The sequence below is a fragment of the Anser brachyrhynchus genome, assembly GCF_964034855.1.
Source record: "Anser brachyrhynchus genome assembly, chromosome: Z".
Taxonomy (NCBI): Eukaryota; Metazoa; Chordata; class Aves; order Anseriformes; family Anatidae; genus Anser; species Anser brachyrhynchus.
Genome location: NC_137697.1, coordinates 60,408,198 through 60,435,384, shown reverse-complemented (window position 1 = coordinate 60,435,384; position 27,187 = coordinate 60,408,198). Strand labels below are relative to the sequence as shown.

At 34.5% G+C, this 27,187-nt stretch overlaps 1 protein-coding gene across 1 annotated transcript in view; it reads right to left on the bottom strand.

Annotated features, from left to right (window-relative positions):
• The window catches only part of CEP120 (centrosomal protein 120), a 39,389-nt gene that overhangs the window by 6,476 nt on the left and 5,726 nt on the right, over positions 1–27,187 (bottom strand). The window contains exons 5-18 of the mRNA XM_080573971.1: positions 25,830–25,978; positions 23,879–24,076; positions 21,816–22,043; positions 21,373–21,589; positions 18,925–19,102; positions 17,144–17,293; positions 16,157–16,339; positions 13,000–13,096; positions 12,766–12,918; positions 11,976–12,065; positions 11,333–11,425; positions 9,572–9,733; positions 7,300–7,422; positions 5,792–5,890 (exon numbers count right to left, since the gene is read on the bottom strand). Of these exons, the coding sequence (XP_080430097.1) occupies positions 5,792–5,890; positions 7,300–7,422; positions 9,572–9,733; positions 11,333–11,425; positions 11,976–12,065; positions 12,766–12,918; positions 13,000–13,096; positions 16,157–16,339; positions 17,144–17,293; positions 18,925–19,102; positions 21,373–21,589; positions 21,816–22,043; positions 23,879–24,076; positions 25,830–25,978 (2,120 nt within the window). The remainder of the gene's footprint in view (positions 1–5,791; positions 5,891–7,299; positions 7,423–9,571; positions 9,734–11,332; positions 11,426–11,975; positions 12,066–12,765; positions 12,919–12,999; positions 13,097–16,156; positions 16,340–17,143; positions 17,294–18,924; positions 19,103–21,372; positions 21,590–21,815; positions 22,044–23,878; positions 24,077–25,829; positions 25,979–27,187) is intronic.

The window sequence follows — 27,187 nt, the reverse complement described above, 5'->3', positions numbered from 1 at the left end:
GAAGACAACTGTGTTGGCCTGAGAATAGAAATTTCCTTACAAGTTGATACTTTACTATCTTGAGGCAGAAAATGTCAATGATCCAGGGGTTTATATTGTTCAGGAACATGCTTACGGTAGCAGATCGATAGCAAAGAGTGTTTTAAACTCTGAAAGAAGTACATTCTCTGAAGATTAACAGAAAATCCTAAACTCAATCAGGCATGTGACAGAAAATTCCCAAACCTTTGACCGATCAGAAGGAATCCCATTTAGTATTTTCATCCTTTCTGCCCTCACTGAAGTACCTAGTTTCAGAATAGTAAGTTTTTTCATGAAAACACATACTTAGTGATATTTAGTAACACCAAAAAAGGGGAAAAAGAAAGAATGTGAAAGCCAAGATGCAAGAACAAAAAACCATTTCTGAAGAAACTTTTGTTCAGTTTGTGTTCCTTTTCATATTTCTCTTGGAAAAGTGTTAAAGAAAAAAATCAACGTTCCTAGTGAGCATGTTCATTGCTCAAGATATCCCTAGATTTGGAGGGAAGTAAGGGTGAATAAAGAGTGCTGCGTTCTCCTTTTCTCCATAAAGTAGACAAACGCTTATCAGTGTATTTTGTCTCCAAACACAACACTGCATAAGACTTCCTTTCAGAAAAGTGCAGTTTGAAGTTCAATGTGGTTACTAATACAATTATGATATAGATATGACAAATATTCCTTGTCATTTCCTTGTTTGGGAGTGATGAGGGAGACTGAGATTAATTTTAGTCCTGTACCAGTGAAAAACAAGAATTTCTGTAGCATTTTAAGAGGTACAGATTACCCTGAATAATATGACCTTTATCTAGAAAATACTACTTTTTTAAAAAACAGTATTTTCTGAGGCAAGATTTCCCTAGCACTTAGCTTAAGACTAGTCCAACTCAGAAAATACATGAAAGCAAGTGACAAGAGATTTTGCAGTTTCATTTATGATGGATGGATCCTGTGTGTAATGTGAATGTTACACACTTCATATTGTGAGACTTTGAAATGTATTTCCCAATATTCGTCTTTGACTCCTTTAAGTCTAACAGAAGTTGTAGGGTGAGTAACAGCAAACTTGTTCTTTGTATGATGTTCAGAACAGCAATAGAAACTCGATTTCTAATAATCCATCAATACAAGAAGATCGCAAAGAACTTAGAACACTTGTTTGATAAGAAGTGAAATATGCTTACTTTGAATTAATTTGCTTTATTCTGATATGTTCAGAGACAGATAAGACTTGTTACAGTGGGAGAAAAAGAAGTATTTCTTATTCATTACAGAGGTGACTGGTACTACTTTACAAGAGACACACAGGCTCTAAAATCCCTTTTTTCCAATCACAATTTAATGATGCATAAGCACTGTTTATTTTTAAACCAGAGAAGGAACTCTGCTTCACAGTAGTACTTGAGGTTTACCAGAATTTACTGTGCAATCTTCAAAAAGGAGAAATATTACTAAAATACAGTACTAGTAACGTGAAGTCCAGCATTTCTAGCCTCATGTGTAACATTTTCATTCTATTCTGTGTATGCTGAAGTTTAAAAACAAGGATATAATCAAATACAAAGTATTTTTAATTGTTCCTCAGGGCACATAAGTATATACATACACACAAAATTCATGCTGTGAAGGCTTTTTATGATAGGTCTTATTATTTCAGAGAGAATATGCTCCCACAATAAGTTAGATTTTAGATTTATTCCTAACTTCTTACTGTACCCCTGTCAAGCTGTTTGAAGCCTGAATAAGAACCCCTAGAGTTTTAAACAATTTCTAGAAACTTGAAGTTTGTTTTTTAAGACTTCAGATAAGGGACCGCTCCAGAATCATTAGCTGCTGGACTAAAAGCAGCTGTGTAGATAGAATGCAAGGCCCACTAGAAACTCTGAACACTGTATCCTTGCATTACCTCCTGACTGTCAACACCCACCATCCCAAAGCAAGGCAACAACAGATGATCAAGAAAACTATCTGCAAATTACTTTTAATTTTTACCATCTGGAAATTATTATTGTAATACACCTAGTTGGCACAGGTACCTTTTCCTCCATTACCTTCTCAACACTTCAACACTGTTAGTCATGCTATCCCTTTTTGATTTTTTTTTTTTTTAAAGAGGGGGAAAAAGGAAACTTATCAATATTCCTTTTTCTTATTAATTTGATGTTTTGCTATCTTTCTCTTACTTACATACCCCAAACAAAGCCAAGCCAAACAATACCTTAAAGCCACATGCTAGTTATCAGATCATTTAATTCAGTGTTTTACTGCCTTCCTTCATTGGTTTGCATCTCTAATGTAGTACTTGAGAACAAGAATATTATTTTAGGAGTTTGCATGGTGGGACCTTCAATCATGTTTTGAAGCCTATGGTACTAGAGAAATAATCAGCATTAAATAAAAATTAGCCACTATTAAGAAAACAAAAATTTCAATTACAATCAGATTGTAAAAGAACCCCTCTGTGCCGCCAGGTGCTCTAGTTAAGAGGCTCTTCAATCAAGGAAGCACAATCTTTATTTTGCCATAGCTGCCTATAAATCCAAAAGGGAGATGTAAACATACATACACTAGACTAAACAATGGCTAAATAGCAGCCACTATTCACTCTCCCACTCACACATACCATGCAAGTCTGTGGGAAAACTTACGATTGAAGCTAAGGAACTCAAGTAAAGTTTTCTGAAAATAACCCAGAGCTGACAAGTCAGTAGGAGGGCCTGGATGGTTTCAAGACACAGTTTTTAACCAGGACTTGGACCTCTGACTTTTTTTTTTTAAAGCAAAGATTTATAACCCATCCTTGGCTAAATTACTTATAAATTAATCAAATTAATTACTAAGTGGATAAGCAGGAGGCTGGACAAGATAGAGTGAATGTCAACCAACCAATAAGATCTATGTTGTTTTAAATAAATGCATCAGTGTTAGTTTGATCAGACCTGTAGGACACAAAAACAATAAAAGACTTCTTTAAAAAATATTTCTCCCAGAACACTGAATAATGTATGTATGTACACTTTGAGATTATTTTGGTTTTCTAGATTATCAGACTATCATCTGCTGAAAATGAAATTCCTGGTAGCTTTGGTATTTGTTTTAAAATACTTGCACTCCATTTAGTACCTGAGATCTCCACAGCATTGTGTGAGTGGTTTGATTATTTTCAGTAATAATGCTCACATACATAGAACTACGCACGTCTTGTTTGTGTAGGTTCAGACTTTCCTTGACAGTAAACTTTAGAAGTCAGGTTTTGAAACCTCTGGAAATAACAAAACCTACCAGGATAAGCACAGCTATGTAGCTAACTTGAAGTTTGTCTTCCTAAAGGTGAACAGGGATATAAGTAAAGTACTTACATACAGTTGCACTGAGTAAGTAAAAGGGCCTAAACAAGATTTCACCAGAATGTAACCCAGCTTACTATTTTCACTCAGCTTTACAAACTGTGCTTAAATTCAATTAACTTCTGTGTTTTGTTAAGCACAGGTGATATATATGTGCCCTCATTTGCTCAGGTCTTTTTCCTTACCACTGGCACTGTGTTTTTAAACATTCAAATTACCAGACATGGAGAAGTTCAGAGCATGTTCTATTAACAGTCCCATCATTTTCTAAGTTATGTAGTGCATATCTCATTCTGCAAAATATAAAGCTATCACAGATGTGTGCTAACAACTAGTTCCAAAGTAAAAGGAAACTTTTTAATTAAGGAAACATTGACTTTTATGGTTGCAAATCAGAAGAGCATTTTACTAAATGCTTAGCCTGTAGATTATGCTTCTTTAATTCACAAATTGACTGTACTAGGTCACCTTTGAGTAATGGAAATCTCTGTTTAAACATTTTTTTGGCAATGGGCGCAAAGCATTAGATCTCATTTCCAAGACTTACCAGCTGGGTTTTGTCATTAACATTTATTAACAATCTAAGATATGGCTTTCAGCGTCTAATCCTCACTACACAAATGTTTTGTATAGTTCTCTAGAGAGCTTTGGTGTGACAAATTACTGGCACAGATTACAGCCCTGTGGCTATTCACCAGAGGCAATGCAAAATTAACATGGTACTAATCCAATTTAAACAAGAAATTGGTCAAAGTATGTGCAATTGCACAAATCATCTGAACTAAAGCAGATCTAGAATTCCTGAAGCAACACTTTCCAAATTTATATTTAAAACACAGTAAATGTTTTTTGATCAGCTCTGCTTTGGCTTTTATTTGGCTCTTTAAAGTCACTTAAATCCTTTATCAATAGACTAAGTATAAAATGAAGCATGGGAGTATAAAAACACAAGAAACCACTTTTAAAGGGTTTGTTCTGTTCTATAAAAGTCTTAAGTAGCATAATTCACTGTATATGCCAACTTATTTTATAGTTCAGACTTCCATCAACGGGGGTCAGCTGAAACCATCTACATATGTTACTAAATTCAGATCATCAGGTCTACTGTGATGAAATTCATAATAAGAACTTGATGATGATATACTCTGTGTTAATCTGGCAACTAACAATGTTTTCCTTTATTCTACAGGGAACTTAAATTTTGCATTAAGAAAAAATAGCTAGGATATTTCATGGCTGCTGAAGAAATCTTCATCAGAAAGATGAGATTTATGAGACTTATGTTCTTCCTTCTATCATCTTTGCCAAGCACAGTGTGTCAGAAATTGGAGAGGAAAATTTCTCCTTTTATCAGTAGGCAAAAAGGAAATCTGAAGACAGATAATGTTTAGTTTTTAATAGCGATTGAAAACAGCTAACACACTGAAGTAAAGAGGATTAAAAAAGTAACAATCAATTAGAAAATGGAGGGTAGTTTTTACTTTCCAGAAAGAAAAAAACACAACAGGAATGAAGCAGGAACTATAATCCTTAAGACGTACCATCCCACTTCACAAGAAATGTGAAGATAAGTAATAAATACCTTTTACTAAACTTAAATTCTGAAGGCTTAGGTCTGTGCCAGTGTTTGTTCAGCAACCTGGATTAGTGATTTATTAATTTGTCACAAACAATGGAAATGCTTGCCACTCTTACATACACTGCTTAGTTAAAGTTTACTGTAATTACTGAAAGATGCAATGACGAAAGTAAAAGTATATGCATTCAGTACAGATGAAACTGTTACTGCTGCAACTTAGAACAGAATATTTTTAAGCTACTTTAAGTTACATACATATGACTGTATATATGTATACAGTAGATCTATCAGAACAGTAAAAAAAACATGCCACATTGGTTTCAGGGATTAGGATTTCCAAAAGCAGAAGCAAGAAGTTTCATCTTCAATTTCACTTTTCTTCTGCAAATTTACTTCATGTTACAGCATTCAGCAAGTCTTAAACCATTGTTTTGATTTTTGGTTTTAATCTCTATTCTTTGTTCATTTTACAATTAAAATACAGAACAGTTAGGAATGTTACTGACCAAGATTGTCAGGACGGTCAAACCATGTTCTCTGGTAGTGGTGACTGAGCTTTACCAGGAATGAGATTAATTAATGTTTCTTTTTTGAACCACACCTGCTTTCAGATAAACCAGCTTTCTTTGTTGACCTGAGCTGTGTTCTTCCCTGAATTTAATGTCAAACTCAAAACAGTTTTGCTATTCTACTGACTTCTGCAAAAAGCTCAGAGCTTGAATTTTACAGAGACAAACAAAACACTAAAACAATGAAACAGCCAGTAATTAACAGTAACTGTAAATAGCTTCCAACACTGCATGAACTTGATTGTCTCATATGATGGAAGAAAAAACCTGCATACCTGTTTTAACCTTGCAAGTTCTTTCAAAGCTCTTGCCCACTGTTGTTTGTAGTGAAGCTTTGACTTGGTAGCTGACTCCAACTTTCTTTCAAGTTCAACCTAAAAGCAATTAAAACCATATCAGCTGAAGCAATAACAGCAGTAACAATCACTGAAAGATGTATATATACAAAGGGTCTGGTTTAAGAAAAGTGTTTATGTAGTGTAACATACAACATCATCTAAAGCTGTTATATAATGTAACATAAATATTATGGCACATGAACATTTTCTTGTTTAAAATATAGCTTTATTTTTATTGGATAGCTGTCTATACAAAAGAAAAAGATTAGTTATTAGCACTAAATCTACTGATGTAACCTTTTAAATTTAAGATTCTCAAATTAGTAACCTCCCCTCTCCAACCCCCCCTCCCCCCACTTTTCTAAAGTAAGATTATAAACTCTAATTTAACAGGAATGTTGATGGACAAATCTTGCACAAATCTTGCCTTTAAAAGGTGTATACCCTATTTTTTTTCCTTTCCTGGAGCTGATGGAAGATGTGTTACATTCTTTCCTCTGAAATACACCTCTGTTCTAACCATTCTTTGAAATATATGTATACGTTTTGGGTATCTCTGGTTTTACAGTCTAAACAGTAAATCTTAAAAACATGTTATGCAATTCACCAACAATTCATTGCATTGTGCAAAAAATATACCAGTACTAAAAGGCATATGAAAACAGGTATGAACTACACAACACGGTTACCTGAAAAATGAAGCATTTTGATTAAAAAACCTGAAACAGTATTTTTTTTTTTAATTGGACAAGAACTATTTAGCACTAGATTTGTGAAGATTTTTTTTAATGAAAAGTAAGCCTAACAATATTTTAGTTAGGAATTTAAAAAGTCTGTACAAGCAAATATTTTGAATCACCTGCTTGCATTATTAAAAGCTATTCAACCATACAGTAATATCCAGACTAGCTATACACTATATAACTGAGTGCATTTTGTGCAAAAAAGCATGGTATAATTTTTTCAGAATAATCTATTTTACTCAGACCTTTCAATAATTCTGGCCATAATTAAAACCACAGATATGGGCATCTTAAGTAGAATATCCTCTACTGAAGGCATGTGCAGCATATGAAGAAATCAACTTTTGATGGTAATTCCATTCCACGGATAAGTAACCTGTTTTCAGAAATACTTAAAAAAAAAAAAAGAAACAGTCTCAATCAACCCTCACAAGAAACTCTTCTTAAACTTTAAGAATAGAGAGCTCAGAGTCCCAAGTACAAATCATGGCACTAATAATGCATTTGACCTATTTAAGGTCAGTTTTTCCTGCCTTAGCCTCACCACAGCTTCCTCTACAGCAATAAGAACACTGTTGGCCTTAACTCTGTGTGAATATTTATTTAGTTGAAGACATTGTTGGAAAAAGTAAAACAAAATGGACAAGATAGCCAGGTTCATGCTTTGTGACAGTTTTTAAAGACTAAAAAAATTCAAGATACCTTTTCTAAAGTGAGGAGATTTATTTCCGACTGTAGTTGGATTTCTGGTTTACTACTTTGCTGTTCTTTGTATTGCTGGAACTCCTTCTCCAAAATTTTATGCTTATTTTCTGCTTCATAAAGCTACATTAAAACAGATACAAAACAGATACTAGGAGTTACATATTCATAATTAATAATTTCCTGATGATGCCATACAGCAATATTTTAATAAGAAAAAAAATTAAAGATGATCTTTGCTTTGTACTGGAAGAAAAAACAAGTCTCTCCTCATACAAAACAGAAAGATTTATAAACACTTCTGTTCACATTTCTAAAACAGACTTGCAAAAGAAATACAGAAAACAAAACTATTTAGATTTACACACAACTTTTAAAGAATGCCAGTGTTATCTGCTGTATTAAGTTTTATTACAGACTCGCTTTCACAAGCATAACTTGTTTAGGAATGTCTGGGAAAGGAAACAACTAATACTTTGTACAGCCAAATAGTAATTTAAAAGGCTGAAACAAAGACTTCAGCGACTAATGACTTAATGAATGTACCTCTATCCTCACTATTTCCAGACTTTCACAAAGATACCATTAAAAGAGAGCTTTGATTTTCATCTTAAAACGGGTAATTTGAAAAGTGTAGCCTATATATGATTGTATTACTTTGCTACAAAAAACTATGTAAGTTAAATGCTTAATAGCTACTTTTTTCATTATACTGTATTAGTAACATTGAGAAAACATCTAATAAGAGAGCTTTAATGATAGAATGATATAACAGAAGAAGAATAAAGGTTACACAACTAGAAAGCCCTTAATACACCTGACAAAAGTGATGTGTTCCACTACAGAATTGATATGATAACTGCAACTTGTTTTATCTTTAACTAGTTCATGCAAATGTTTCCTGAATTGTATCTATGTTTAGAATACTTGGTGAAAAAGCTTCAGAAAATTCATTTGTTTAGAAGCCTACAACTTCTTTTATTAGTACATCAGTGTTTCAGTTCTCTGATCTTCTAATTGAGTCACCTCAATAATTCTTCCACAAGAAATTTCTGCACTTTCTATAGAATTTATCTGTATAAAATTGATGTAAGAATGCAAAGATGCCTTATAAGTAACCATACAAAAACAGTTCACTGCAGTTATTTTTCCACAGAAAGAGATGGCAGCCAACTTTGACAGATACTATTGTTTCTTGACAATATTTTTACCAATTTCTTTTTAAAACACAGGCATATGGCTATGATGTCAATGATAAGAACAGCAGCCAGTTTCATCAGCTGTGAAAAATGCAAGCTATCCCTAGAACTTCCACATTAATGTTTAGTTAGTTTGTTTCTGAAAATGCTTTAAAAAATGGAATTTCTCATGAGACCTCAGACTGTAGACTGTTAGGGTAGTGCACAAATCACACAAAAGCACAACTTCTCTATTCAGAGAATAAAAGTGATATTCTTCAAAGTGGATGGTTCAGAAACTAATCTCTTGTACATGGTAGGGCTCATCTCCGAACAAGTTAGATATTTAGAAACCTCTACAGATCTTCATATGTGAAAATTGTGTAAATACACATCTCTTTCAAACTAAAGGGTAAGGGATGAATTCTTATGAAAGAGTATATGCCTTAGAATTCTTCCACTTTACTCCAGAATGTTCTTTGTTAAAAAGAAACAAAAAACAATCAAAAAGGTAGGATAATAGGACTGTCAGAGCTGGTAGCAATAGGAAAATTCTGCCTGTGCACATTAAAAACTGAGTTACCCCACGGTGAGGCTCTACAGAGAGGACAAACCATCCTAACCCCCCCAACAAAACAAGGTGGTTTGTTGTCTCATGAAGACTAAGTGGAACAACTGCATCATACTGAAGCACAAAGGGCGATCCAAAATAGTAGGAATGGCACAGAAAGAGAACTAGGATGATCAGCTAGAAAGCATAACTTTAATACAAGGTAAGACAAAACACAGTGATGCTCGTGTTTGGAAATTGAGTATGACAGACCTATGAAATCATGAACGGCATGTAACATAGGCACTTAAGGATTGCTCATTCATATTAAGCAAGAAGCTTTAAATGAACATGAGATTTTTTTTTTTAAATAGCACAAACTACAGAACTCACTGACACAGGATGTTGCAATTCTAAAAGCAAATTTTTTTTAAAAAGGGATCAGATGAGTTAACAAATACTTTCACTGATGGCTAGTAAATACTAAATGCAGCCTCTACGATAGAGACTAAATGACAGAGACTAACCATTTAAATGCACATACCTGCTGCTGTAGGCGAAGCTTGTCTTCTTCCACCTGTTTGATTTTCGACCTTTCTAGCTCAATTTGGTGAGCACATTCTTCTCTGGCACGCCGCACAGAATCCTGTAACTCCTGCTTATTTCGTTCATGCTCTGCTTGCAACTCCTTCTTTACTCTTTGAAGCTTAAAAATTAGACAGCTACCTCAATTCATACATTTGGAATCTTTAAGAGTCTCTTAAAACCGCTACTACTCATTCATGACAGAAGTTATCTATTTTAGAAATTAAGCACTAGAAATTGTATTGTTACCTACACATTTGATATATCCCCTTTTGTTGGCTTTCAGATTAACTAATCATCTTCAAATTCATGTATTTGGCCTACAAGTATATTGTTACTTGACTACTAAAAACAGGGCTATTTGCATCTCTACTTACTTTCTAAATCAGATTACAAACAGAATTTAATTTCCTACTAAAATTAAAAAAAATAAATCTCTTCACTGCAGGAAACATGAAGTTACTCCTACAGCCAAGAAAATGTCTTTTGTTCAGTAGGATCTCACACTTCAAAATGAGTGCAGTAAAAAAAAAATTCTTATTGAGCTTAACAGGAAAACCATCCTTGACATGTCTGAACTTTTTAGGAAGATGTTATTAGCCTATTTACTATCTGAATATAAACTCCTCCAAATTGACCATTTTGTCCCCTCAAACTGTAATTGTGAACTCCTATCATTTTTTCTAGATGCCTGTGGAATCCACAGATTTTCATTATCTCTAAACCCTGCCAGAATCTCACTACATTTAGAACAAGTTTTGTGACAAACACGTATGAGAATCAAAATAAACACTTTTATTCAGACTGAAATGCACCCAAGTTTAATTACCAGATTTTATACGTTGAAGTTATACGTGAAGTCAGATAGTTTACAGCACAAACTACATCCTGAGGAGAATAAAGAGATTCTGAGTAAAGAACTGGAAACAGGTTCAACCTGCCAATGCCTCTGCTGGGAATTGCAGCTTCGTTCTCAAGCAAAGGAGGGATTCCTATGATAAAGAGGCTGAGCTACAGGAAAAAGAGTTCACTGGACTGCTAAGTCACCACAACAGTCGACCTATACAATTGTGAGACTGTTCTGAAGTTTCTGAAGTAGGTAAACAGGAAGTTTCTTTTCTCTTTCCATATGCTTTCCATATATAGCTTTCCTGAGGACTCATCTTGCTCCCTAGATGTGGGGTGTTCAATGAGATCCAGAAACAGTGGTAGCTACTGGTTTCTCCCTCATCTTCTTTGGTCCTGTGACTATCAAACAATACAAAATAGGAATTCTATCAAATTTCTGGATGACAAAATCTGGACAACTGCAGTTCTTCCCAGCATTCCTTGGCACCTCCTATTTGTTTCAGAGGTAGATCTAGAAATTACTGTTTGAAGTAAGGCACTCTTGTACACCTGGAAAATGTTTACTATGATAGAATACTAAACATAATTGAGGTATAATGATGTTATATAAATCTCTCCACTGACACTAATTCTGTTAAGAAAACAAAGTTTACAGTTCTATACTTGTAACAAATCACTCATAAGTTTGCTGAACTTCTATTTCACTAAATATGTATAGAGGTAACAAACATTTAGCATGAAATTATTAGTGCTCACCTGTGCATTGGTATGAATGTTGCTCTTTTAGTTCTTGTACACAGGTCATAACTGCCTCCATATGAAAGAATGGATAGAAATATCTCAATCAAAAAAGTGACCAAACAACTTTTACCTCTGATTCAGCACTAAAAAGATGTCGCTCTCGCTTATCTAGATCTCTCAACGTTTTCTGAAGTTGTTCTTCCAAAACAGTATATTCTGCTACCTTTATGAAAACAAAAACAAAAAAACACATTTTCTTGCAATAAAAATTAGGCTTTAGACAGATGAAGAATTTAAAATTGTTTCTTGTTTGATACAAGTTTACATACAAAACAAATCTCCAGCTTTCAATCATGAAATCATGGTGGAGAGCTTTTCTTTTATTAGCGGAAATAGGTTAGTATGCTCCAATTGGACTGCTGAAGATTTTGACCGTGCAAGCAAGAGGCAAGCAAAGCTGAAAATCCACTAGAGTCAGCAAGCTAACCAACAGGATGCGTAACAAATATTCTGTCTACACATCATCATAAGAAGGTAAACAACCTAGCAATTTCTAGTTCAAAATTAAACAAATGTACCACTAACGTTGGTGTTCAAATGAAGTAAAAGACTTCTGATTTTAATTTTTGTACTGTTGTCTAAATGCATATACACCTGTAAGTTGTAAGGACTTATCACAGACCCTTTGTTGTTATAGTCAAAGTACCTTGTCAAATTTTGCAGTAATGAGATTCATGAGACTTTTCAGCAAGTATATAAACTAGTTTCCTTACCTTCTTCTTCACTAATGCCTCTCTCTCTCTGTCTCTTTTCTTCCATTCTTCTGCAAGTGCTTGCATATGGGCCATCTCCTTCTTTTTAAGCTTTTAATAAAAGGAAAAAAGTTCCTAAACAGAAACTCAAACCAAAATTGTTGATTGTTGATAGCACAACTTTTACAGAGAGTACTAACAGAATTAAGCCTCGAGCAGAAGTAAAAAAACGTTTTACAAGTTTTACACTGACTTATTATAACCTAGATGATTTTAATAAAGATATTTCTTACTCTTAAAAACAAATTGTGAAGCCAGCATAAGTTTGAGAAAAATATACCATCTAATAGAAACTATATTCTCACTCTCTTAACCAAGATGAGACTGTAACAAAACCTACCTTCACTTTTGAAGGAAACATTTATAGGATAAGTGGAATGACTTAAAGAGTGGAAGAACGGCAGTAGAGTGACAGAATAAATAAATGTATAGTTAATATTTAACAGCAGTAACTTGCACGTTGAATATCTACTGCATTTCATAAATCATGAAAGAGAATTGTGACAGGGAAGTTTTGTATTTTACTACCAGTAACTACTTCAGTCATTTAATACTAAAGAATTACTATTCGGCCTTAAGGTTATGGAAGATATTTGTGTACATCTCCAATGTTTTAATGTATGTGAGCGAAATGCTGCTCTTACTTGAAACAGTGTCAAAGTTTAAGAAAAAATACAGCTAATATTCCTCCCACCAATTTTGCCAAAGCTTCTCCAGGTAGTTGGGCAGTTTAGGAAGTAGGAGTAAAAACCTGATTTTCAAAAATGTCTTCTTGAATTTCCTTCCACATTTCTAACTCCAGTGCTGCTTTGTATTCAAGAGTTTCTCGAGGTTCTGGCTGGTTTTCTGGGACACAATGAGGCTGAGTATGAGGGGCATGCCACTGCTGACCAGCACCTACACACTGACATAAGTGGATTTTTAGTTAGAAAACCAACATTTCAAAGAGTTCAAGGAAAAATACTAAAATTAATGCAAAATTTACTTGAGAAGAATCTGACACCAGAACTTCATGCATTTTCACAAGCCCGTAGTCTTCCAAAGTGATGGCATATAAAAGCTCTGCTATTCTGTTGCCTGACCTGAAAATTGCATTAGAATGAAAATCAGTCAAAAATACTCAAAGTGTTCTGTAAGACATATAAAGCAACAAAGCTGAATTGCTAAAAGGCTCTGTGCAATTTCAGGTGACTGTTGTGAAAGTCTATCTGACAACACAACCCAGCTCTCCCATATATATAGTTAACAAGTACAGATTTGTATAACTACAATAAGCTTTTCTGACCTTAACAACTTGTAATTGGGAACCTATTTAACTATCAGTTTGTCACAACTGACTCATCCTTGTAAGAACAGAATGATACAGATATTGTACCTGTAGTCATAAATCTGTTTAACAAGTCTACCTCTTGAAAGTATTTTGCTACTGAATTCATTTAAGATACTCAATTTCATTAGTCCTGTATTAGTGGTGTTAGTTAACTATAACCTTCTGGTGTCAGGTGACTTAATATATTGTGGATAACATCATTTGTGGTAATCCATCCTTGGATTCCTAAAAAAAATCCCATTTCTAGATGCTTCAGCACAGGCAACTGACAGCTTTAAATCCACTTAGAGGGGGCCTTATGGTAAGTATGGTAAATATCTGTCCTAGTACAGTGAGAAAGTGTCCAGATAAATATTTTAATTAATTTGTCACCTCTGAACTCAAATGGAAAGGTAGTTTTCTGCATAATAAGAAGTTTAGAGAAAATACACAGATGAATCACTGAACTGAAAATTATCACTAGTCTGACACAAAAGTACTATTACAACATAGACCTGTAAATGGTCAGAAATAATGCTATTATTTCAGTTATAACTACATGATGGTGTAAAGGCAGTGACACAATCCCTCAAAACCTGGAAACTGCAGTTTGTGACAAAAAGCTTCAGGAATTAACCAGTGAAGTTTCTTCCACAGAAATCTCTTCTTCCAGTAAATATAAAAAGACAACACATTTTTACAACGGTGCAGTCATCTACACTATCATCCTTTTTCAAGGGAACGAGGGGCTACATTAATTTATGCAAAGTGCAAATAAGTCACTGCATTGAGTTATTACAACTTTCTATCAGTCACTAATAAAAAACAAGATTCAGGGTAACAGACCTCAGAATTCTGAATAATTAAGTCAGTTAACATACCCGTCTAGCTTTGCTCTTGTTGGTATAAGATTTTCTATACTGGTATCAGAACAGCAAAATACAGAGCCAATTACATGAATTTGACAATGCCATCTAGTGGTTTTGTGCAAAAGCAGGCTTTATTTTAGCAAACTTATTTGTTGAAGTGTCAACTTTAGTGTCCAGTGAGATCATAAAACAACTCTCCACTAAATCAGGCCACGCAAAAATTTAAAAAGAGCCAGAGATCAATTTAATACAAGTTTAAGAGGATGAAAGACAGTCTGTGTTAGTTCCCTGAAGTTTCCTGTGTGTCAAATGTTAGCATGCTTTACTTATTCATAAGATTAGAGGTTTAACACTGACCTCAGTCTTAGTGGAATTTTTATTTATTTTTAAAAGCATAATCAAGTCCTCATCATATAGAAGATGAGAGTCTAGATACCGATTGCTAGCACAGTTCACATTTTCAACAAGGGCATAGGACAGAAGTACATAAACATGAAAAAGATAAGTGTTCATTTACATGAAGGATTGACATTCACACACTAACTAACACCACTGCTCATTCTGATGTACATGAGCTGAAAACCCTGCCATAATCAGTGTATAATATTGAAAATGGAAATTTCTCTACTGTACGGATATATTTGTCCTCCTAACTTTCATTGAAGTCACATATGTCTAAAAACATACTATGGATAAACACAGGCTTAACTCTTTCCTGGAACATCAGCAGCTATTCACAATTCTTAAGTAACTTACTCGGTGAAGTCCCTCATTGCATTTAATTGGCTATTTATTTCTTTGATCTGTCTGTGAAACTTACCCAAGATCATTATTATACAATATAAACCAGAGATTTACTCTAGCATCAATGCGGGATTGCACAATACATCTGTGGCAATTAAACTTTTAATGTTTTGGATGCCTACTCCCAACTCCACTGCACCGCAAACACCTTTATTCACCAATTCAGTTAGCACTCTACTAGAAATATTTTCTATACAGGTTTCATTCATCCAATTTAAAGCACTGTCTCACAAATGTGAGCTATTAGGAGCCATACTTCAGTGCAAGGATGGGGGTAAATGGGTAAGGGACCGATGTGAAAGTGATGAATTTGTGTTCTGTGAAACTGTAGAGTGAAATGTCAAATGAGGAAAGCAATCACCATTCTGCTGGCCTCAGAGTGAAAAGCTCGGGTTAAAAAATGGTAAGTTTAAAGGACATATAAAAGATTTAACTTTCAGTTATTCTCTGGTCCTTTTTTTCCCCAAACTGTTCACTTGCCAGACAAAAATACAGATTTGGCTTCATCTAAAACCACGTGAGCTTACAACTGATTTCCAAAATACTTACAGATCACCAAAAACATTTTACACTTAAAAATAAATAGTATTTTCTTCAAATAATACCAGCCCACTTTCTGAGATCTCTCAGTTCTGTTGATAGCCACTATTAAGTTTTAATTTCAGGCTTCTTTATTTCATTTTGGTATCTTATTCTCCAGAGCTCCTAATATGAAAATGAGCAAGCTGATATATTAACAGTAAGTTTAAATATATATGCATTGACAGAAATATTTATGTATAAATTTCCATAGGTTGTGCAAACCAGTTTTTACACAAGACAACCAATAATAATCCTAAGTGTCTGATTTTAAGATTCAATCACCAACATTTCTTACTTATTTTCTGCTTTTATCAAGAAAATCTAAGTGTTGCAAGTAATTGTTAAAAGGTGAAAAATTAAGAGTTATTTCTTTATCATGTTTTCTCTTGCAGGACTACCAACGCAGCTACATAAATTTGAAGAAATTGAGACTACTTCTAAAGCCTGTGTTTTGTTTATGTTTACCTTTTACCTTTCAAATTTATAAACAGAGAAAGTTTAACCTTGTTCACAGAAATACTAAACAAATAGTTCTTCAAGGCTTGCTACAGAGTAAAAAACTTTTAATTAGTTATTACCCTTGTGCTGCTGTGACATTGACTGTTTCATTGAAAGTCTGACGCCAACATTGTTCACCATTACCACCCAAGAAACGGTTTTTTTCTGACGCCAAAACATTTGAAAGCTGAAGTCTTGCAATCCCTAAAAGCATGTCTTTAGTTGTTTTATCCTTGTGCCACAACTCGACCAGCAGAGGTAATCTGAAACATGGAAATTATTTTCATGTCAGTCACCAACAGAAGAGGAATGGGACCTCATGTTCAAAAAGTCAATTCCAATCTCAGTGCTGGTCAAAGTGTCAAAATGATACAGGGTTACTGATTTTCAGAGGAATGAGATTCACAAACTTTGTCTTTTTTATCACTTACTTTGCTCAAGTTATCATTCTTTCCTCCATTTATTAGTAAGAACTACATTGCAATGAAAATGATTGACTGAATAATCTTAACAGACCTAGATCGTCGTTTATAAATACCTACATGTGAACATGTCACTGTCACTCACGGAATACATCTTCTGTGCTTTTCCTTTCAAAACACCACAATTACAATGATTCTTTTAATCCACATCTAAATCCCCTAGCAAAAGCATGTGGGACTACTGGAAAAATTGTGTCAGAATTCACAACTCAACTGTACTCAGCTTTCCAGGTTTTCATATTTCCAAAGATTTCAGATGGCCATTGTGTTAAAAAAAGGAATACACAGCCAAAAGTCTTCAATTGGAATAAATATGCTTTGTTAGAAGCACTATCAAGCCTTTAATTTACAAGCTTACAACAGCAGCAAGCAATGATCCCTGCATAAATACCCAGAGATAAAACCAGGAATTTGAGTCCTCATCTTTCAAAATAATGAAGGAATGGGAAGAGAAGTGCATTAAGTATTCACATTGATTCCTTACTAAGTTCTCAAACTGAAGATCTTAAGTAAAATATTTGAAACTGACTGTATTTACAACAGATAAAAACCATTCAAGCTAATTAAGATAATGCAAGTTATCACCTGAAGAACGTATCTTGAAGCTGATGAGGTGTAGTTGCAAAGTCAAATGCACAGTAGGACTGTGGAAGAAAAACTTCCATGTTCTTCCTGATTTCTGTGGGTGGGCTTGTCATAATAGGTGCTGCACTGCCAAAGAAGGGATACGAGTACCTAATAAAAGCAATAACAAAAGCAGTCAAGTAACAGTTTAATAGACATTTTCTGCATATACTTCTGCAAAAATAAGACTAATTTAGAATCCTTTTACTGAAACACAATTAGCATAAAAGTGAAAACTGCACAAATGTTTAAAACAAATGTAGTTTATAAAAATAAATGCTGTATCAACAGCTGCCACTTATAAAGTTTAACTGCTTAGGCAAATTTGTTACGAGCTTGTTTAAACCTGAATTAAACAATGCTCCCAACATGCTGTTAAATGCAATTGTTTACCCTGCAACTGATTGTAGCTTTTAAGTGTTATGTTTTTCCTCTCTTCAATTTATTGCCACATACATCACTGACTAAAAATTGAAGTGCAAAAAAGTAAAAACCTATTTCTTATCCCTATTTTGAAAAAAAAAAATTTGAAGCGTTATCTGAATCTGCTTTTATGTGAAATTGATAGCCATTTTATGTTGTTTTCCACACACTATTTTATAGTGTAGCCTAAACTGAAAAATCAATAATGATAAAAATTTATATTAGTTGTGTTTCAAAGTATTCCCCCCAAACCATCTTTTTGCCCTGTTCAAAAAAGGCTTAAACTCCCTAAGAGTCATCAAGAACAGATTTCCCAGTGACCAGCTAAAACTATATCCAACCAGACTGTCAAGACAAGTAGAAAGCAAATGCAGACCTTTACAACCACAATTATGTAACTCCTTCACACAGAATTATACATTAAAGATGTACACTGAAATGGCCCTAATGAAAACCAGAATACAAGCTCTAACTGCTATGAACCACTGAATACATGTATGCTGTCAAGAGCTAAATATTATTCAATCCGGAATTATTCCCACCCCACCACCCCCGTAAAAAAATAAAAAATTAATTCCAGTATCTATGAACTTTTTACCCTAAATTCTATGGAAAACCTTCAAGAAGAGTAAGAAGTTGATAAAGAAAAGTCGCTCTCTTCACTAGCAGAGTAAAAAAAAAAGACTAAACTAAAAAAAACAACATGAATATAGAAATAAGGACTTCAATGCCCTTAATTTTAACATCTTTTAGTCTTTACTCCTTCAATATATTGTCCTCCCTGCTAATTTATATTCTCTGGAGCTTGTGCTCCAGAAGTACTCGCATACTTTTCTTTTGTATTGAAAGCACTAACAAGCTAATTTTTACATAATTTCTACAGAGTTGTTACAAACTAGCACTGAAATTTTGTACTTTTGTCTAAGGCAAAAAATTCATGTATCCAAACCCTTTTTTTTAAAAAAAAACCTCCAAGAACCAGTGTAACCAAAATATGATACTTCTCCCTACTAAGATTTGAATCCTCCCTTTAATCCTAAAGAGGATTACTCATCTCCTAAAGACTGAATATCGATTTATTCCTCCTAGGCTCTGATATTCAAGTGAGAAATATAATAAAAAACAGTGCAGGCAAACTGTTATATACTGTCTTTAATACTGCAATTCTCAGAAGTTTAGTGACGAACTAGTTGAACATCCTCAAGCATTCAACTACTGACGATTAAAATAAGGCATCAGGCTGCAAACTGACTATAAAAATATTGTTTTGAGAAGAAAAACACTTATTACCAAGAACAAGATAAAAAAATAAATCATACCTTAAAATGCAATTTATTGGAAAACCAACTTCCAGACCACGTATACTTCGTAAGTCTATTGAAAAGCAAAAATGGTGAGAGGCTGCTGGAATGACAATTTTCTGTGCTGACACAGGCTCAGAAGAACTGGATGCACCCGTTGGGTTGGACTGAGATGCAGCTACTGGTGCAGCATCAGCTGAAAACGCAGAAGAGAATGTGCATATTATTTGGGGCATAACAAATTATTAAGAACAATATATTTAACACATCTCATTTTGTATGGAAGTACAAATAGGTTACTTCCTGAAAGATTTCAACTCCTTGTAGTATAAACCAATACTAAAATAATATTGAAAAGTAGCCACTCTAAATTACTGATTCTAAAAAAAATATACTTTAAATCTTCTTGAAGAAATAAAAATATTACAGAACTTTTAAGTTTTAAAGCTATGTAAGTATATTTTACTCCATGAAATTTAAAGACTAGTATCTAACATACTGCATAACTCTGCAGAACTGAATACGACTTGAGTTTCAATAGTTTGCTTAACTGTTCCTAGCCAAATTGAGGGCACACAGAAGAGGCAGGCTTATAAAAAAATATAGTAATTTAGTTTTCTTTGAATTAACTAATCAATTTAGTTTGGAACTGAAAGGGACAGAGCACTTGGTCAGCTACAGAACTTGTGTAAGAAAGCATCAACTATTGCTCCCAGGCTAAGGGTTAATTTGAAATAAAAACTGAACTGCTCTAACTAGGTCTGCAAAGCACATCTGCTCATGCACACACTTTGACAGGATTGCCCCTGTTGTTATACCCATTTTATAATCTGGGCAACAGAAGCCCTACTGTAAGCGGCCTGTTCAATTGTATCAAGTCAATCACAGAAGTAATCCAGATTTTTCAAGTACTTAAACTGGGGCCTTAGCCTCCCCACTACCTCTTTCAAAAAGCAAGATGTCAAACTACAAGTTTTACAGACATGGTCTCCAGAAGGCAACTCCCAGAAACATTTAAGACTAAGAAGAGAAAAAGGCAAGAATGGACAGAGGAGAGCTTCTGGCTTTTACTGCTAGCTGTTCTGATCTAAGATGTTTCCACTGTTTGGAAAAAAAAAATCATTACTAGCATTGACTGTTTTCCTGATGTTTTATGAAGTGCTTTGTTTACATTATCAACACAAAAAATAAAACTTCAATACTTCAATATCAGACAATCAGCATAATGTAGTAACGAAATTAAATATTTTCAGTCATTTAGGTAAGAGTTTGTCACTAATTTGATTTGTGCAATTAAATGGATGAATAGAACTTTAAGGCTCTCACAGAGAACATAAAATTGCATATAGTCTTCAGTGAAAATTCATTTAAGTTGCTGCTATATTTAAATTCCATACAATGTACTAACTGATTTTGATAAGCTATTTTGCATTACTGGAATTTTGCAGATCTGACAATAGTGGTGATTTTGTTCTGCTCTGCAATTTGAAAATAGGCATCTCTTCAGTGTACTCTGTTAACCTCTTTGCAAGACTCAGTCACCAACCCTGAAAGATAATCGTAAAATTACAGGTTCTTCACCTTGCCAAAGCATAAGCAGTAGTAAAGTTATGAGTAAAAAGCATAATTGGGATTTTCTCCCCCATGAAAATGAAAGTTTTGATACATTCTATATAAAGGATAATCCAAGCTTAGATAAGATCTATTAGAATTAAAAGAAACTTGTCTGAAATAGTTGATAAATCCTGAGAACAAGTTCTAGAGCACAGATTTTCCTCTGCAGAACTGGACCTCTTTAGGATCAACATCAAAACAGTGGTACAAATGCCATTAGAAAATAACTATTAGGCTTTATTTGTATACCATCTCTTAGGACTATGCATGCCCAGTAAAATTTAGCAAACAAGGATTATTTTGAGTATTATGCTTTCATTACTGCATTTCTTCCCCTCCTGTCTCTGCTTCTCAATTTCTCCCCCAACCAGTCTACAAACCAAGTAAAACAGGGCAAAGCATATATGTAACAATAAATGGTTTTCACCATTTATTTCATATAATACATTTCTTTAGAATTTGAGCTTCCCTTAAAAATCCTGCATTTCCCCTACTGTTTTATTTAATACACTTGAACCTTAGACCACTGCTACTCTTCACTGAAGAAATCAGTTTCTTCACGGGTTTGTACTGAAACTTGCATTCTCAAATTCAGGTAATTTCAAGTGTATCTGGTATTACTTTTCAAGCCGAAGATCATCCATATCACTTGCAATCCACACGTCAAATCCCCAATTCAGATCTTCCAAGTGCTTTCAACAACTACCATGTTCAAATTACATTTACTCTCATCCTATCACTTATTCTACATACATAATTCTTACTTGCTTAAGACTTATGACAACAAATGAGCAGTACATAATCCAAGACTGACTGCACTTAGCAAGTAGGGAAAAAAATCATACCACATACTTGTTTTTTTCAGTTTTGTGCCTTTTTCAAACTTTAGACTTTCCACTTCACTTTCTGTTGCTTCATCTTCTGTTGGGGAAGAGTGGTCATTTTGAGACGGGACATCCTTGGATGTCTGCTGCAGGCCCTCTGTTTTTCCACTAACAGGTGAAAGAACTTTCTTCTGTGGCTGCTTAGGTTCAGTTGGAACATTTAGGGGAATCAAAGGCTGTAGAGGCTGAAGAGATGTGGTTCTTATTTATCATGGCTTAATGGAAATACACCGTTTTTAACATTTAACTTTGAGATTATTTTTGACAGAAAAGTGAAACAATTAAAAGATTATTCATAAAAACAATTTTTTTCAAATAAATACTTAAAAAAAGAAGTTATTTCTAAGTCAGACAGTTAAGACATGAAACTGTGCAACAATAACTAAGCCAAAAATAATGAATAGCCTATACCTGTACATTTAAGCTCTCCTTTTGCAGAACTACAGATACACCCACAGTAGGAGCCATATCCAAGGGCAACTGTGGTAGCTTTTGTTTAGCTCTATTTGGTGGAACAAGGACAAATGCTCCTTCTATTGCCACAGGGTGTTGATCGATTTCCACACTTCCTTTCTTCAGTAGTCCAGACAGGGGTATTTCAGTGCTTCCAAGAGACTGGTCACCACAGCAAAGATGGATCTGTATAACATACAGAAGTACCAGAATGTAACTGGCATATGCATTTCCACCTGAACTGTCTGTCAAACCTCTGCTAGAGGCAGCAAATACAAGAAAAATATTTTCATCCGTAGTCTAGTCCCTATATACTGCTCAAAACACTTGTTGTCAGCATATTTCAATGCTGAGCAGGTAGGATTTGCCCAGTACTAGCACAGCAACAGATCATTGCTGGCTGTCCTCTGATGACCTGTCATGTCATCCCTTCTGGATGACAAATTTAGTAGCTTGTGCTTTTTGAATACTATACAAGTTCTTGCTCTTAATGTGAAATGCACCACCATGAGGTACAGAATAAATAAAGCAAGTTCTCTGAAAGCTCTGTCTTTATACATATATTTAGACTCCATTTAAATAGCAAGGATATTTGGAATTAAGTCACCACCTTCTTAATTCCTTGTCAGGATTATTATTCCTTTCTCGAATCTTGTCTCAAATCTTTCTTCCTTCCACAGTGTAATATTTGCCCATTTAAGTAAAGGAGGGATCTTAAAATTTTAGAAGTCACTCAGCAAAAGTTAATTATTGAAACTTACACACCAATTTGTTCTTTCTCCAAGGAAATACATTTTTTTTTAAAAAAGCAAACCATAGCATTGTATTCTGATCCTTAACATTTATCACGCTTTTTTCCCCAGAAAATGAAGACATTAATGCTAAGAGGTGTAAAACTAGGTGTATATACATATGTATATTAGTGTATTAAATATTAAGGATCAGAATACAGTGCTTTGATCCTATATCCCAAATTCTAAGAAGCCAAGTGAGAGAAACAAAACTGTAAAGCAGTATGTGGATCTGACCTCATGACATCTATTGTGGAAAGAATCATTTTTTAACTTGATGAAAAATATGCATAACTGTGTGAATATGTGTATGTGTACATATATTAAATACTTTGTTTCAATGCAATAGACTAAGGTGAATTCCCAAACACATCAGTACCTATGTTTCTCCAAGCATTAGAAGAATATTTCAGGTTGACAAAAAAAATCTAAAACAAAAGTTCCTGTAACATTTTTAAACTAACCTAGATAACAAAACGAGAGTTGTCTATACAAGTTTAAATCCTATAATCCAGTACAGAGGAGGAAGAAAAAAACCACAACTTTAGAGGGTCCATACTCAGAATTACATTCTATAACTGTCTTATTTACCAGCAAGATTTAGAAACCCTGTACTATCCTCAGTAGAGTTGTCTAATTTTGTGATCACTTAAGTGTAAGCCAAAGCAGATCACCATAAACACTTTCATACTACACAACATTCAAAAGTCATGGCTAAAGATAAGCAACATCCCCTAACAGCCCAAATATTGCTGTAGTTTATTTAAAATAGCATTTGGCTGAGAACTGGGGAGAAAGCCAGACCTCTTATTATTCACAAGCCATGTTGATGGCACAGATTATAGAACTTATTTAAGAGTTCACTCCACGACTGGCATGGATGAGGTTCTAACAGGCAGCACAAAGCAGGGCTGTGTGTTTCAGATGGTCTTATTTCCAAGGAGGCCTGAGAGCACTCGAGAAAGCCCTGTTTCATTCATTCTATCTTACATCATGATGTGGAACCCAGTTCACTATATACCCACCATTTAAAAAAAATGCACTCCATCTATGCAGAAAACTTGCTGCTACAGTATTTCCCTCCATGAAAAACCCTCTATGAAAACCAAGTTATAATACAATCTTGTTTTGGAAAAAAAATATTTTCCCTTTCATCCAGAGATAGGTTCTGTTTCTTTTTTTTCATCATTTAATTTGTTTTCCATTCACATTTGAAAAGAAAACACTTACCTGCAATTTTGACTGTGCGCAAAGATAAACTTGAAGAACATCAGCTGTACTACGAATTCGAACTGAAGCTCTTTCTGGCTCAAAGTTTGGATTAATTAAATCAGTGAAAGTTTCGTTTGTTACATCATTTCCCAGTAATGAGTAGTAGAAAAAAAACTCAGTCTGTCGTTCAGGAAGCTTCAGAGTACTAGGAACTAACTAAAAGAGAAATGGAGAAGAAGAAATCTTTCATTATTGTACAGCTACTGCAAACTTCAGGCACTATGTTGGAAACTAAAGGGCTTAAAATGATCTCAAAACTTCTGAAACTGAAGGATTTAAATTATCTCAAACTTCTGAGCAGCTATCCTGAACCCCAGTTTACAGTACCAACAAAATTAAAAAGAAAATTTTCATGTTAATATTCAAATCGAATTCAAAAGCAGACTTACTTAACAAGGATACCAGAAACTTTCAAAATGATCCCTTTCAAACTACTGGCAACACATACCAGCACCAAGGGCTGTAAATGATACTATATAATCAATAATGACAAGCCCTGTACAAATATTCAAGAAAAACAACACCTCCACGAAATATTTATAATGTAAATAAATTCAGTATCTAACCCACATTGTTATAGCATTACTTATGTGACTGCATAAAACATTGGAACATTCAAAAACAGAGCTTCTCCTTCCTTTAGACATTGCAACTGTGAGTTCAAATGGCACAAACTGCTCTGGAGTGATTAGTGAATTTATTTCACATGGCCCTGTAATTCTGGCATTTAAAATTACATTATTTTCTCTGAAGTGGATAAGACCAAGCAAGTTTGTCATATACTATGAGCTATCAATAATTCCAAACCATTATCAAAGTCACAACTTCTAGCCATCATAACTTGGGCAAGCCTGTACTTTGAAATCAGACAATGCAGAGAAACCTGAAGAACGTATCAGTGTTGTGGTACAGCACAGCTTGGACACAATAGCTGTCTAAAGCTGAATTAATCACATTAGCATGACACTTTATCCAAGCTATTACGTCCTTCCCTTAAGAAACATATGAACTCTACCTTTTAAATTCACAATCTGTATGAAATGGTATTTAATCTTTTCAGAACTTTAGCATATGGCCACCACATTCTATCAAATCCTAAGATTTATCAGCTTTCAGATAAGGCTTTTACTTTCAGTTCAGTTTTTAACAGCTGTACAAGTAGAAGATTAAGCCTATCATATAACTAGCCTGGAAGAAACAGTCACTATATTTAGCTGCTGTCCTCTGGACTTTCTTTGAAAAATAGCAAAGTATACCATATGCCTGAGAGCTTCCCCAAAGTCACACTATATCTGTCAGAGTCAACCAAATCCTTTTGACAAAATAGCAGGGGCTTGAATTGTTTAACATGCAGGATGACCAGGAACCTGAAACCCTGTATTGTTGCACTCATGAAAGAAAGTATGTCATACAGAAAACTGAAGTCAATTCCTAAGTTCAAGATCACCTTTGGTTCTAATTTTAGGCAAACTTTTCCAGAGCCAGTCTGGGAAGCTTTGAAGTTTTCCCCTTTCCTTTAGGGAAAGCAGCTCTGATGGTGAAGTTTAATATTCCAACATACTTGCTATATTGACGTTTTTACATTTTTGTAGAACAGTTCATAAGGTAAATCTGCTGTGGTCCATGCACATTTCTTATGTTACAATATAAATTATGAACTTTAATGTAATGCATAGTTTAAAGTTACAGTTTTAGTGCCCCCCCCCAATTCTGATCTTTCATCTGTAATTTGACATATAAGCACTACATAATGTTTCAAAATTCAATTTTTTATTAATTCAATATGGCAACAAGGCTATTTATTACAAGCAACAAGATAAAAAATCCTGAGTAGAAATAAGGCATAGGAAGGCAAAAATACAGGCGTAGCATAGTACTTCTTCAAAACTAAACTGGCCATGAAACAAACCTGTTCCAACTGTGTGGCAAATGCAATGGTTACAGACAAAACAAAATAGTCGCTGCAACACTCTGCTGGTCCAATTTGATGATAGCCCTCTTCTTCATTCAGGACTGGTACAATACTTTTAGGGTCTAGTCCAGAAAGAAGGACAGATACTAACAGGGAAGAGAAAAATTAGTAACTTATGTTATACAAGATTCCCACAGCAATTGATATAATCATAATTTTACCTTTACTTATCTGTAAGTTTTCTTACCACACATGCAATGTAGATCTTTATGATTGTTTCCAAAGCACTTCATCAAAACAAAAGTTTAAGTATACTTAACAATAGCTACAGAGTGTTTTTTTTAGATAATTTCTATTCAGTGGACACATTGTTTTGCACACTACTAGAAAGAATGTTAGTTTGTTACAATGAAGAGAACTTCATTTCATAGGCTGAGTCCATCACACTCTCACCTGTCAAAAGGAATGCAAGACAGTAATTGCATATGACAGACTAACTGTTGACAGAAGCGTGATGTTTCACTCCACTGAGCTTTAGAATGTCTCATTTGAAGACTTCATCTGAAGTCTTCAGCGTATAAAATAGTGGAGACTTGCGTTACAGGTTTTTATAATACTCTAGAAAATAGAGGAAAATGGTCACAACAGGACTCAGACACAGGTGAGTGTGATTACAGGGTGCGGGCTCCATGGTCACTGTTTCTAATGAGCTAGCCTCCAGCAACATAGAGGTATTTAAAGTAAAGCCATTTAAAGAGGGCTGCAGTTAACTTATTTTAGTGCGAGAAAATTGTGCCACTTAATATACACTGTGCATTACAAGCTGACTGGTCAAGTCACTGAACAACAAAAAAAGCATTGATTTGCTCACCTGTATTTCTTTATCAGAAGGAAAATAAAAAAAATGAAGAAATATGCAACATGAAAACCACCATCTACTGCCTATGGATCACTGCTTTCCACCTGCAGTTGCAAGATCCTGACAGCCCAAATGCTTTCAACCTCTAAAAATGAACTCTAAAGTGAAATCTGAACTCTTGGTCAGACTTCAGAACCACGGACTATTAAACAGCTCAGACTGAAAAGACAGCATACTTAGTGTAACAGCCAGCTCAATTACTGGGGCAGACAGAATTTCTAACATCTGCTTTATGCCCCAGGCAGGTAGCCCAGTAGCCTTGATACATCTAAAAATCACTGAATTCACTTATGATCCAATGTAATTTTGAAACTCGTCTTCAGAGAGTTCTTGAAGGCAAGGAGGCAGAGAAACCATAGTTATTTGTAGAGCTACACTGAGACTGTACTTAACAAAATAGTTTACACGTACTTCAAAACAGTAAAACGAGGCAAAC